The sequence below is a fragment of the Staurois parvus genome, unplaced genomic scaffold (assembly GCF_062004578.1).
Source record: "Staurois parvus isolate SC_StPar_1 unplaced genomic scaffold, SC_StPar_1.0 ptg002345l, whole genome shotgun sequence".
In the NCBI taxonomy this organism is placed as follows: Eukaryota; Metazoa; Chordata; class Amphibia; order Anura; family Ranidae; genus Staurois; species Staurois parvus.
Window position 1 is genome coordinate 15,071 of NW_028320141.1, and position 13,317 is coordinate 28,387.

Genomic DNA, 13,317 nt, shown 5'->3' on the forward strand with positions numbered 1-13,317 from the left:
CCGCTCCGACGCGGCCGGCCGCAGAGGGACCGCTCCGACGCGGCCGGCCGCAGAGGGACCGCTCCGACGCGGCCGGCCGCAGAGGGACCGCTCCGACGCGGCCGGCCGCAGAGGGACCGCTCCGACGCGGCCGGCCGCAGAGGGACCGCTCCGACGCGGCCGGCCGCAGAGGGACCGCTCCGACGCGGCCGGCCGCAGAGGGACCGCTCCGACGCGGCCGGCCGCAGAGGGACCGCTCCGACGCGGCCGGCCGCAGAGGGACCGCTCCGACGCGGCCGGCCGCAGAGGGACCGCTCCGACGCGGCCGGCCGCAGAGGGACCGCTCCGACGCGGCCGGCCGCAGAGGGACCGCTCCGACGCGGCCGGCCGCAGAGGGACCGCTCCGACGCGGCCGGCCGCAGAGGGACCGCTCCGACGCGGCCGGCCGCAGAGGGATCGCTCCGACGCGGCCGGCCGCAGAGGGACCGCTCCGACGCAGCTGCCCGGAGAAGGAAAGGACTCCTCAGTTGAATATGTATATACAGTCATGGCCGAAATTGTTGGCACCCTTGATATTTCTCCAGGAAATCATGTATTTCTCACGAAACGTATTGCATTAACACATGTTTTGCTATACACATGTTTATTCCCTTTGTGTGTATTGGGACAAAACAAAAAAAGGGAGGAAAGAAAGCAAATTCGACATAATGTCACACAAACCTCCAAAAATGGGCTGGACAAAAGTATTGGCACCCTTTCACAACTGCGGATAAATAAGAATGTTACAAGCATGTGATGCTCCTGTAAACTCACCTGGGGCAAGTAACAGGTGTGGGCAATATAGAAATCACACCTGAAAGCAGATAAAAAGGAGAGACGTTCACTTAACCTTTGCATTGTGTGTCTGTCTGTGCCACACTAAGCATGGACAACAGAAAGAGGAGACGAGAACTGTCTGAGGACCTGAGAACCAAAATTGTGGCAAAATATCAACAATCTCAAGGTTACAAGTCCATCTCCAGAGAACTAGATTTGCCTTTGTCCACAGTGCGCAACATTATCAAGAAGTTTGCAACCCATGGCACTGTAGCTAATCTCCCTGGTCGTGGACGGATGAGGAAAATTGATGAAAGATTGCAACGCAGAATAGTCCGGATGGTGGATAAGCAGCCCCAAACATGTTCCAAAGACATTCAAGCTGTCCTGCAGGCTCAGGGAGCATCAGTGTCAGCGCGAACTATCCGTCGACATTTAAATGAAATGAAACGCTATGGCAGGAGACCCAGGAGGACCCCACTGCTGACACAGAGACATAAAAAAGCAAGACTACAGTTTGCCAAAATGTACTTGAGTAAGCCAAAAGCCTTCTGGGAAAACGTCTTGTGGACAGATGAGACCAAGATAGAGCTTTTCGGTAAAGCACATCATTCTACTGTTTACCGAAAACGGAATGAGGCCTACAAAGAACAAAACACAGTACCTACGGTAAAATATGGTGGAGGTTCAATGATGTTTTGGGGTTGTTTTGCTGCCTCTGGCACTGGGTGCCTTGACTGTGTGCAAGGCATCATGAAATCTGAGGATTACCAAAGGATTTTGGGTCGCACTGTAGGGCCCAGTGTCAGAAAGCTGGGTTTGCGTCCAAGATCCTGGGTCTTCCAGCAGGACAATGACCCCAAACATACGTCAAAAAGCACTCAGAAATGGATGGCAAAGAAGCGCTGGAGAGTTCTGAAGTGGCCAGCAATGAGCCCAGATCTAAATCCCATTGAACACCTGTGGAGAGATCTTAAAATTGCTGTTGGGAAAAGGTGTCCTTCCAATAAGAGAGACCTGGAGCTGTTTGCAAAGGAAGAGTGGTCCAAAATTCCGGGTGAGAGGTGTCAGAAGCTTATTGATGGTTATAGGAAGCGACTGATTTCAGTTATGTTTTCCAAAGGGTGTGCAACCAAATATTAAGTTAAGGGTGCCAATACTTTTGTCCAGCCCATTTTTGGGGTTTTGTGTGACATTATGTCATATTTGCTTTTCTGCCTCTGTTTTATATTTGTTCCAATACATACAAAGGGAATAAACATGTGTATAGCAAAACATGTGTTAATGCAATACCTTTTTTGTGTGAAATACTTGATTTTCAGGAAAAATATCAAGGGTGCCAACAATTTCGGCCATGACTGTATAGACTTGGCATGCAGTGTACACAGGACGGCATGCTTCCCCCATCAGTGTACAGGCGACATGGAGGACTCACCTTGGTCCCCACAATGACGTGTCTGTCCCCCGGGACAAAGAGAGAGGACAGGGCGTATTCACACGTCATCGATCGGATGCACTGCAGTGTTGATCTGCAAAAAGAGAGAACATGTTGTCATCCGAAGCAGCAAATCCTGACGTTACACCGGGATTCCAGCTGAACGACCCCCCAGACACCAGGCGGTGTGGAGTGACAACGCAGAAGAGTGGAATAAACCTTTCAGGAAAAACAAAACAACCCGATTGGACGTCGGCTTTACCTGTTCCAGACTCTGACCGACTCGGCAGACGCCGACAGCACAGCGATATTATCGGAACTGAACGCCAGAGTGCGCACATCGCTGCGATGACCCCACAGGGTGAGCCGCCCGCTCCGGCTGCATTCAATGGGGCCAGGCTGGGAAGGGTCCGCCGGTAACGTGAAACACTCCACACTGTTGTTCTGCAGCAAGACCACTACTTTTAGCTCCGCCTTCCCAGATGCCAGCAGGTCACATGATCTGAGGGGGTAGAAATGGCGCAAAAAGTCAGTCAGTTCTTACACAGAAAAGCAAAACAAAAAAAACGGGGATTTGTTTAAACTCCTCGCCTCCCGGGCACTGTCACCCCCTTCCTGCCCACCGGGCACTGTCACCCCCTTCCTGCCCACCGGGCACTGTCACCCCCTTCCTGCCCACCGGGCACTGTCACCCCCTTCCTGCCCACCGGGCACTGTCACCCCCTTCCTGCCTACAGGGCACTGTCACCCCCTTCCTGCCCACCGGGCACTGTCACCCCCTTCCTGCCCACCGGGCACTGTCACCCCCTTCCTGCCTACAGGGCACTGTCACCCCCTTCCTGCCCACCGGGCACTGTCACCCCCTTCCTGCCCACCGGGCACTGTCACCCCCTTCCTGCCGGGCCAATATTCAGCTTTCAGCGCGGTCGCACTTTGAATGACAATTGCGCGGTCATGCAACACTGTACCCAAACTAAATTTTTATCTTTTTTCACACAATTAGAGCAGCCTTTGGGTGGTATTTAATCACCACAGGATTTCTTTATTGTTGCTAAACGAAAAAAGTCCAAAAATTTTGACAAAAAAAATGTTTCTTAGTTTCTGTTATAAAGTTCTGTAAATAAGTGATTTTTCTCCATCACGGATGCGTGCTGATGGGTGACACTCACGAGTGCCGATGAGGATGCACGAAGAGGTGGCATTAATGAGGTGGCACTGATAGGCTGCACTGATGGGTGCTGAAGAGGCGGCACTTGTGGGCGCTGATGAGGCTGCATAGATGGCCGCTGATGAGGCTGCATGAAGAGGTGGCATTGATACGGTGGCACTGATGAGGCTGCACTCGTAGGCGCTGATGAGGTTTCACTGATGGGCGACACTCATGGGCGCTGATGAGGATGCACTGATGGGTGCGGATGGGCTGCATAAAGAGGTGGCATTGATGTGGTGGCACTGATGAGGCTGCATGAAGAGGTGGCATTGATGCGGTGGCACTGATGAGGCTGCATGAAGAGGTGGCATTGATGCGGTGGCACTGATGAGGCTGCATGAAGAGGTGGCATTGATGCGGTGGCACTGATGAGGCTGCATGAAGAGGTGGCATTGATACGGTGGCACTGATGAGGCTGCATGAAGAGGTGGCATTGATGCGGTGGCACTGATGAGGCTGCATGAAGAGGTGGCATTGATACGGTGGCACTGATGAGGCTGCATGAAGAGGTGGCATTGATACGGTGGCACTGATGAGGCTGCATGAAGAGTTGGCATTGATACGGTGGCACTGATGAGGCTGCATGAAGAGGTGGCATTGATGCGGTGGCACTGATGAGGCTGCATGAAGAGGTGGCATTGATACGGTGGCACTGATGAGGCTGCATGAAGAGTTGGCATTGATACGGTGGCACTGATGAGGCTGCACTCGTAGGCGCTGATGAGGTTGCACTGATGGGTGCGGATGGGCTGTATAAAGAGGTGGCATTGATACGGTGGCACTGATGAGGCTGCATGAAGAGGTGGCATTGATACGGTGGCACTGATGAGGCTGCATGAAGAGGTGGCATTGATGCGGTGGCACTGATGAGGCTGCATGAAGAGTTGGCATTGATACGGTGGCACTGATGAGGGTGCACTGACAGGCGGCACTCGTAGGCGCTGATGAGGTTGCACTGATGGGCGACACTCATGGGCGCTGATGAGGATGCACTGATGGGTGCGAATGGGCTGCATAAAGAGGTGGCATTGATGCGGTGGCACTGATATGGGGCACTCATGGGCACTGATGAGGTTGCACTGATGGGCGGCACTCATGGGCATCACTGAGGGGGCTGCACTGATAATCAGGGCACTAATCATCAATGTAGATATCGCGTTTAGATCGCAGCTTACCGGCTCTCCTCTCCTCATGCACTGTCAGTGTGGGGAGAGGACTGCCAATAAACGACTTTTCCTGTTTACACTGTGATTGGACACAGCTGATCAAATGGTAAAGAGCCACTCTGATAGGCCATTTATCACAATCTGTAATCAGCTGTGTCCTAAGAACACCGCGGTCACAGATCATGACCAATGAGCGCCCTCGGGGGGCGCGACTCTTGGAGGACGTCCAAGGAATGCCCTTCCAGAACTAGCCGAACATGCTGTAGCCGTCTCTGGTCAGCAAGTGGTTAAGAAAAAAAAAACAAAGCACATCCTTGGTTCTTTCTCTGAGGATGTGCTTGGCACGTAACGCGTAAGGTGGAGCCTACGTACGCCGTGACGTCACGCCGTCGGAGCATCGTGGAGCTCCAGCGGCCATTATTCCTTTCAGGACGGTTAGTCCTTTGCACACTGCAATTTTTTATTGGATGCATCCTCTGCTACTGTCACATGCTTTTAATAAATGCTGTTTATTAAACTATACTTCGCTATGGACACCTTTTTTTCCTTGACCCCTTGCGGGGGAGCATCTCTTTTTTAGACACCATAACCCGCTCTACCCAGTGAAGGAGTCTTACCCTTTGATGGAGCTGTGCCTGGTTTTACCCTTAAAGGGAACTTTTTAACTATCTATGTGCCATCCGTGGATCCATTTTGCCTGAGGGAATCTACCTATCTTTACCACCCAGATGACCACTTGCTGAACTGTAGGATATCTACACTAAACATTTAATGTGCACATCTGGTTAGTGTGCATTTCTCACTTTATTTTACCTCCATTGGGACTATTAATATATATTTTTTTTATTTTATTTTAGCAATTTATCTGTTATTTTTGTTTTTATTTTAGCGCTGCACTTTACATATGTCTTTGTGAGGATTGTTATTGGTTATCCTGTGTGCCTAGCTGCTTTATTTGAAAAGCGCTCACTTATATTATTTCACTTGCATCTACAGACTGATTGGACTGTTGTGGGTTTAGTAACACTAACTGCTTCTCGGCCGCCCTATGGCAGATACACTACTACAGGGTGGCACGGGTGCGCAAAATCACATATACATACATATACATATATATATATATATATATATATATATATATATATATATATATATATATATATATATATATGTGTGTGATTTTGCACTTTCGGGTAGGGGGCACGCCGCAATTCGCGGCCACAGCTGTCAATCACCGGGTCACAGCCAGCGATTACCCGCCGGCGCCCAGTGATTACTGAGCATCTCCAACAAGGACAACTGTTTTGTTTTCCTGTCGGCTCGGGCACACTGCACAGCACAGCCATCCAAAAGCAGTGTGAGTACAGTGAAGCAGACAGACCCCGCCCCCTAGAACAACAGCACACAGTTAACCCTTTGATCACCCCAAATGTTAACCCATTCCTGCCCAGTGCCATTAGTACAGTGTCAGTGCTCTTTATTAGCACTGATCACTATTGGTGTCACTGGAGAGGTCAGTGACACCAAGTCAGTTCCCCCCAGCGTCAGAATGTCCAGCTATAAGTCGCTGATCACCGCCATTACTAGTAGAGAAAAGAAAATCCCAATATCTATACCGCTAGCTAGAACTTTCACGTAAACCAATTAATTTGCACGTATCAGGATTTGTTTCAGCAAAGACACGGAGCGGGATACATTTTGGCTGAAAATTTATCACAGAATTTGTTTTTCTTAAATTTTTTTACTGGGCGTGTTTAATAGCAAAGAGTCAAAAATATTGTTTTTTTTTTATAGTGCAAAAAACAAAAAAAGCAAAAGCGATCAAACACCACCGAAAGAAATTTCTATTTGTGTGAAAAAAGGACGTAAATTTCACTTGGGTGCGACGTTGTATGACTGTCAGTTAAAGTAACAGCAACGTATCGCAAATAATGGCCTGGTCAGGAGGGGAGGGGTAATCCTCAGGAGGGCACGTGAACGAACGTACATGCAGTTTTGACGGACGAATAGCTATGTACATTTTCAATAAACTGACCCCCTTAGCGTCTTACTTGATTTTTGAGGAGGCCTTGAGGTTTGTAAGCTTCTGGATTTCATCTTGGAGCGTCCTCTCCACCGCTGGCTCTTCAGGCTCCTCCCCTTTCTTCTGTCTGAAACACCAAAAAAATATTATTGTCTAGAAACGCTTTCAATGCTCATTAATATTCTCAGGGGGATTCTATATATATATATACACACGTATATATATGTATATATATACACGTATATATATGTGTGTGTGTGTGTGTATATATGTATATATATATATATATATATATATATATATATATATATATATATATATATATATATATATATATATATATATATATATATATATATACACACACACACACACACATTTTATTTTTTTATATTTTTATAGATTTATATATAGATTTTTTTTTAGATTTGTACACACACAAATCTAAAAAAAAAAAAAAATCATATATATATATATATATATATAAAAACACACACACACACATATATAAAAATTATATATAAGTCTAAAATATATATATAAAAAATATAAATCTATATCTATAAATCTATCTATCTATATATATATATAAATAACACACACACAATGTTGATACGCGGTTTTTATATATTACAAAAATACATGAAAAATATTTTGCACCCAACACCCCCGAATCTCCCCTACCACATCCTCTCCACCCTCCATGACACCGGGTGGGTTCTCTATGAACCCCCCCCACAGCCCGTCACCCTCCCGCTGTCCCTCTTCCATTCAGCACTTACTTAATTTTCTTCTTGGCTCGTTTCAGTTTCCTCTCCATCTTCTTGCTGATCTCATTCTCGTTCAGAACACAGAAGATCTCCATCTGGGAGTCGTTGCCCTGCATACAGACAGAGAGAGATCGGACTCGGCTCGCCGCACCTTTGTTCTGACCGTAGGATCTGCTTATATAGACCTTTTCCAACCAGTGATGTCAGCACTGGGTCTCTGTGATGCTCTATCTGATGCAGGCAGATCATGGCTGGTGGGAGGGGCCGGCAGGGGTGCTGTACATAGCTTCCTGAAAATGTCACCCTGCCCTCAGCGCTCCTCTCAAGAGCCCTCAGCCCTGATGCAAACCAGAAAAAAAAGACAGGGTCTGACTTGCTGCAGCTTCCAATGCACATTGCGAGAAGTTCACAGTGTGCGTGGACATCAGAGGAAGCCGTTGCAGTCCAGAAGACCGAAGGGGAGCGTGGGGGGCGCAAGACCGAAGGGGAGCGTGGGGGGCGCAAGACCGAAGGGGAGCGTGGGGGGCGCAAGACCGAAGGGGAGCGTGGGGGGCGCAAGACCGAAGGGGAGCGTGGGGGGCGCAAGACCGAAGGGGAGCGTGGGGGGCGCAAGACCGAAGGGGAGCGTGGGGGGCGCAAGACCGAAGGGGAGCGTGGGGGGCGCAAGACCGAAGGGGAGCGTGGGGGGCGCAAGACCGAAGGGGAGCGTGGGGGGCGCAAGACCGAAGGGGAGCGTGGGGGGCGCAAGACCGAAGGGGAGCGTGGGGGGCGCAAGACCGAAGGGGAGCGTGGGGGGCGCAAGACCGAAGGGGAGCGTGGGGGGCGCAAGACCGAAGGGGAGCGTGGGGGGCGCAAGACCGAAGGGGAGCGTGGGGGGCTCAAGACCGAAGGGGAGCGTGGGGGGCGCAAGACCGAAGGGGAGCGTGGGGGGCGCAAGACCGAAGGGGAGCGTGGGGGGCGCAAGACCGAAGGGGAGCGTGGGGGGCGCAAGACCGAAGGGGAGCGTGGGGGGCGCAAGACCGAAGGGGAGCGTGGGGGGCGCAAGACCGAAGGGGAGCAGGGGGGCGCAAGACCGAAGGGGAGCAGGGGGCGCAAGACCGAAGGGGAGCAGGGGGCGCAAGACTGAAGGGGAGCAGGGGGGGGGGGCGCAAGACCGAAGGGGAGCGGGGGGCGCAAGACCGAAGGGGAGCGGGGGGCGCAAGACTGAAGGGGAGCGGGGGGCGCAAGACTGAAGGGGAGCGGGGGGCGCAAGACTGAAGGGGAGCAGGGGGGCGCAAGACTGAAGGGGAGCAGGGGGGCGCAAGACCGAAGGGGAGCAGGGGGCGCAAGACTGAAGGGGAGCAGGGGGGGCGCAAGACTGAAGGGGAGCAGGGGGCGCAAGATTGAAGGGGGGGACACCTCCTTTGTTGGGGAATGGATCCACCATTACCGCCCTTTGCTGGGCAATCATTATGACAACGGATGACGCAACAACACGGCCCCATCGTCAGAGGTGTCAGGCACTCACATGACAAGCCAGGAACCTTCTGGTCCGGTCGGCCCCCAGAGTCACCACGCGGTCCCTTCCTTCCCTCATAATGGATCCATAGCGCCGGCAGGTCAGGATGCGCTGGGAACAGAGGAAGATAATGAAGGTCTATATAATTCTGATCTGAAGAAGAACATCTGCTTGGGGCCCCGGGCCCTTCGCTCACCTCCTCCGTCACCTCCTCCTCCGTCACCTTCTCTTCATCATCTTCCACCTCTGTAGAGGGAACTTTAGATTTTTTCATCTGAGGCTCTTCTGAGTCTTCCCGCTGTGCGGACATAATGGAGGAAACCATCAACACACGATGGGGGGGGGGGGGGGATAGAAAAGGCAAAAGCTGCAGGGTAATGCACATATAATACCTTCCTTCGCACCTACCCCTTCTACATAAGTTGTACCGGGTCACCTACCCCTTCTACATAAGTTGTACCGGGTCACCTACCCCTTCTACATAAGTTGTACCGGGTCACCTACCCCTTCTACATAAGACAGTACCGGGTCACCTACCCCTTCTACATAAGACAGTACCGGGTCACCTACCCCTTCTACATAAGACAGTACCGGATCACCTACCCCTTCTACATAAGGCAGTACCGGATCACCTACCCCTTCTACATAAGGCAGTACCGGGTCACTTACCCCTTCTACATAAGGCTGTACCGGGTCACCTACCCCTTCTACATAAGGCAGTACCGGGTCACCTACCCCTTCTACATAAGGCAGTACCGGGTCACCTACCCCTTCTACATAAGTCAGTACCGGGTCACCTACCCCTTCTACATAAGTCAGTACCGGGTCACCTACCCCTTCTACATAAGGCAGTACCGGGTCACCTACCCCTTCTACATAAGGCAGTACCGGGTCACCTACCTCTTCTACATAAGTTGTACCGGGTCACCTACCCCTTCTACATAAGACAGTACCGGGTCACCTACCTCTTCTACATAAGGCAGTACCGGGTCACCTACCCCTTCTACATAAGGCAGTACCGGGTCACCTACCCCTTCTACATAAGACAGTACCGGGTCACCTACCCCTTCTACATAAGACAGTACCGGGTCACCTACCTCTTCTACATAAGGCAGTACCGGGTCACCTACCCCTTCTACATAAGACAGTACCGGGTCACCTACCTCTTCTACATAAGGCAGTACCGGGTCACCTACCTCTTCTACATAAGGCAGTACCGGGTCACCTACCCCTTCTACATAAGACAGTACCGGGTCACCTACCCCTTCTACATAAGACAGTACCGGGTCACCTACCCCTTCTACATAAGGCAGTACCGGGTCACTTACCCCTTCTACATAAGGTTGTACCGGGTCACCTACCCCTTCTACATAAGGCAGTACCGGGTCACCTACCCCTTCTACATAAGGCAGTACCGGGTCACTTACCCCTTCTACATAAGGTTGTACCGGGTCACCTACCCCTTCTACATAAGGCAGTACCGGGTCACTTACCCCTTCTACATAAGGTTGTACCGGGTCACCTACCCCTTCTACATAAGGCAGTACCGGGTCACTTACCTCTTCTACATAAGACAGTACCGGGTCACTTACCTCTTCTACATAAGACAGTACCGGGTCACTTACCCCTTCTACATAAGTTGTACCGGGTCACTTACCCCTTCTACATAAGGCAGTACCGGGTCACTTACCCCTTCTACATAAGGCAGTACCGGGTCACCTACCCCTTCTACATAAGAGATGCTCCAAGCCCTCAGCTCGCTGTCTGCTGATCCAGTAAGAAGTCGGGTCTCTTCTGAAAGAACCGTCAGACCCCAAACCTATCAAAGGCAACAAACTGCGATTAATTTGAGACATTTTATATTAAACAGGAACTCTACTTTTGTTGAGAAAACAATTGCGCGGTCATGCAACACTGCACCCATATGAAAGTTTTATTTTTTTCACACAAATAGATATTTCTTTTGGTGGTATTTACTCCCCGCTGGGGGTTTTATTTTTTGCGCTATAAACAAAAAAATTAGCAAAAAATGTGAAAAAAAAAGTAGTTTTTCTTTGTATCTATTATGTAATTTTGCATACAGGTAATTTTTCTCCTTCACTGATGTGCATTGATGAGGCGGCACTGACAGGCAGCAGTGATGGGCATGGATAGGCGGGCACTGATGGGGCGGCACTGATGAGGTGGTACTGATAGGCGGCACTGATGAGGTGGTACTGATAGGCGGGCACTGATGGGGTGGTACTGATAGGCGGGCACTGATGAGGTGGTACTGATAGGCGGGCACTGATGAGGTGGTACTGATAGGCGGGCACTGATGAGGCGGCACTGATAGGCGGGCACTGATGAGGCGGCACTGATGGGGCGTTACTGATAGGCGGGCACTGATGGGGCGGTACTGATAGGCGGGCACTGATGGGGCGGTACTGATAGGCGGGCACTGATGGGGCGGTACTGATAGGCGGGCACTGATGAGGTGGTACCGATAGGCGGCACTGATGAGGTGGTACCGATAGGCGGCACTGATGAGGTGGTACTGATAGGCGGCACTGATGAGGTGGTACTGATAGGCGGCACTGATGAGGTGGTACTGATAGGCGGCACTGATGAGGTGGTACTGATAGGCGGCACTGATGAGGTGGTACTGATAGGCGGCACTGATGGGGTGGTACTGATAGGCGGCACTGATGGGGTGGTACTGATAGGCGGCACTGATGGGGTGGTACTGATAGGCGGCACTGTTGGGGTGGTACTGATAGGCGGCACTGTTGGGGTGGTACTGATAGGCGGCACTGATGGGGTGGTACTGATAGGCGGCCACTGATGGGGTGGTACTGATAGGCGGCCACTGATGGGGTGGTACTGATAGGCGGCCACTGATGGGGTGGTACTGATAGGCGGCCACTGATGGGGTGGTACTGATAGGCGGCCACTGATGGGGTGGTACTGATAGGCGGCCACTGATGGGGTGGTACTGATAGGCGGCCACTGATGGGGTGGTACTGATAGGCGGCCACTGATGGGGTGGTACTGATAGGCGGCCACTGATGGGGTGGTACTGATAGGCGGCACTGATGAGGTGGTACTGATAGGCGGGCACTGATGAGGTGGTACTGATAGGCGGCACTGATGAGGTGGTACTGATAGGCGGCACTGATGAGGTGGTACTGATAGGCGGGCACTGATGAGGTGGTACTGATAGGCGGGCACTGATGAGGTGGTACTGATAGGCGGCACTGATGAGGTGGTACTGATAGGCAGCACTGACGAGGTGGTACTGATAGGCAGCACTGATGAGGTGGTACTGATAGGCGGCACTGATGAGGTGGTACTGATAGGCGGCACTGATGAGGTGGTACTGATAGGCGCCACTGCAGGGCACAGGTGGGTGTCACTGATGAGCAGCACTGAGGGGTACAGGAGGGCGGCACTGCTGGGCACTGATCAGGGCCCTGATGATCGGTGCCAATCCCTGCGCTGACAATTGCCAGTCCTTGGCAGTACTTTTCTCGTCCTGTGACAGCGCGGGGAAAGTGCAACCGATAACCGGCAACTATATTTACCCGGAGATTGCATGTCATGGACACAGCTAATCACGTGGTAAAAAGTAGCCGTGATTGGCTGTTTACCGTAGCACGTGATCAGCTGTGTCCATAGGACACATTGATCATCAGCGGGGCCAGGTGCGCGCCGCTGGGGGTGCGGGGGGGGGGGGGGGGGCGTGTCCTGGAATGATGTCATCCCAGGATTACACAACCGCGCTGTAGCCGTCCTTCAGGTAGAGCGCGGTTGGGAACCGGTTAAGAAGAGCGACTATAGAGGGAGGACGACTACCAACCAACACGGGAAATCTGAACGACCGATATATGTGACTACAAAAACTAGAATCACTTCTATAGAAAAGTAATGAAACCACAAGAGCTGACACTCCAGAACCCTTCCACCTACCTCCGTGCGATGGCCCACCATGGTCTGGAAGCAGTGCTGCGTGTCCAGGTCCCACCACTTCACCAGCGTGTCTTTCCCGCTACACAGACGATGAAACAAAGGATGACAAGTCAAATATAAAATATTGAACACAAAGTATCCACATTTCTTTTGCTTCCTCTATCAGGCTGAACTGCCCAGCAAAAGTGACAGTTACAGGGGAGGGGACAAACCATTGCTGGGGGTGCTTACAACACTCACCTTTTACTTAGATCACCTTTTTTTTTTTGTGTGGGAAAAAAACTGTGTGGAAGCAGTGGCCTCTCTGCAGTGGTCAGACGCCCCCTGCTGGGTGAGACGGATATCTTTGCAATCAGCAAAGCTCCTGACTCATATTAAGGGCTCTAAGACTTGGCTCTGCGGGGGAAAAGGGGGTGTTGGGCTGCAGAGATACCACTGCTTCTATGCAGAGAACAAGGGCCCTTCCCTGCAG

At 51.5% G+C, this 13,317-nt stretch overlaps 1 protein-coding gene across 1 annotated transcript in view; it reads right to left on the bottom strand.

The window, feature by feature from the left end:
• Positions 1-13,317, bottom strand: part of WDR3 (WD repeat domain 3) — a 46,889-nt gene that overhangs the window by 14,602 nt on the left and 18,970 nt on the right. Inside the window, exons 5-12 of the mRNA XM_089665781.1 lie at positions 12,846-12,924; positions 10,621-10,716; positions 9,094-9,195; positions 8,907-9,008; positions 7,412-7,509; positions 6,658-6,756; positions 2,493-2,732; positions 2,231-2,324 (exon numbers count right to left, since the gene is read on the bottom strand). Of these exons, the coding sequence (XP_089521907.1) occupies positions 2,231-2,324; positions 2,493-2,732; positions 6,658-6,756; positions 7,412-7,509; positions 8,907-9,008; positions 9,094-9,195; positions 10,621-10,716; positions 12,846-12,924 (910 nt within the window). The remainder of the gene's footprint in view (positions 1-2,230; positions 2,325-2,492; positions 2,733-6,657; positions 6,757-7,411; positions 7,510-8,906; positions 9,009-9,093; positions 9,196-10,620; positions 10,717-12,845; positions 12,925-13,317) is intronic.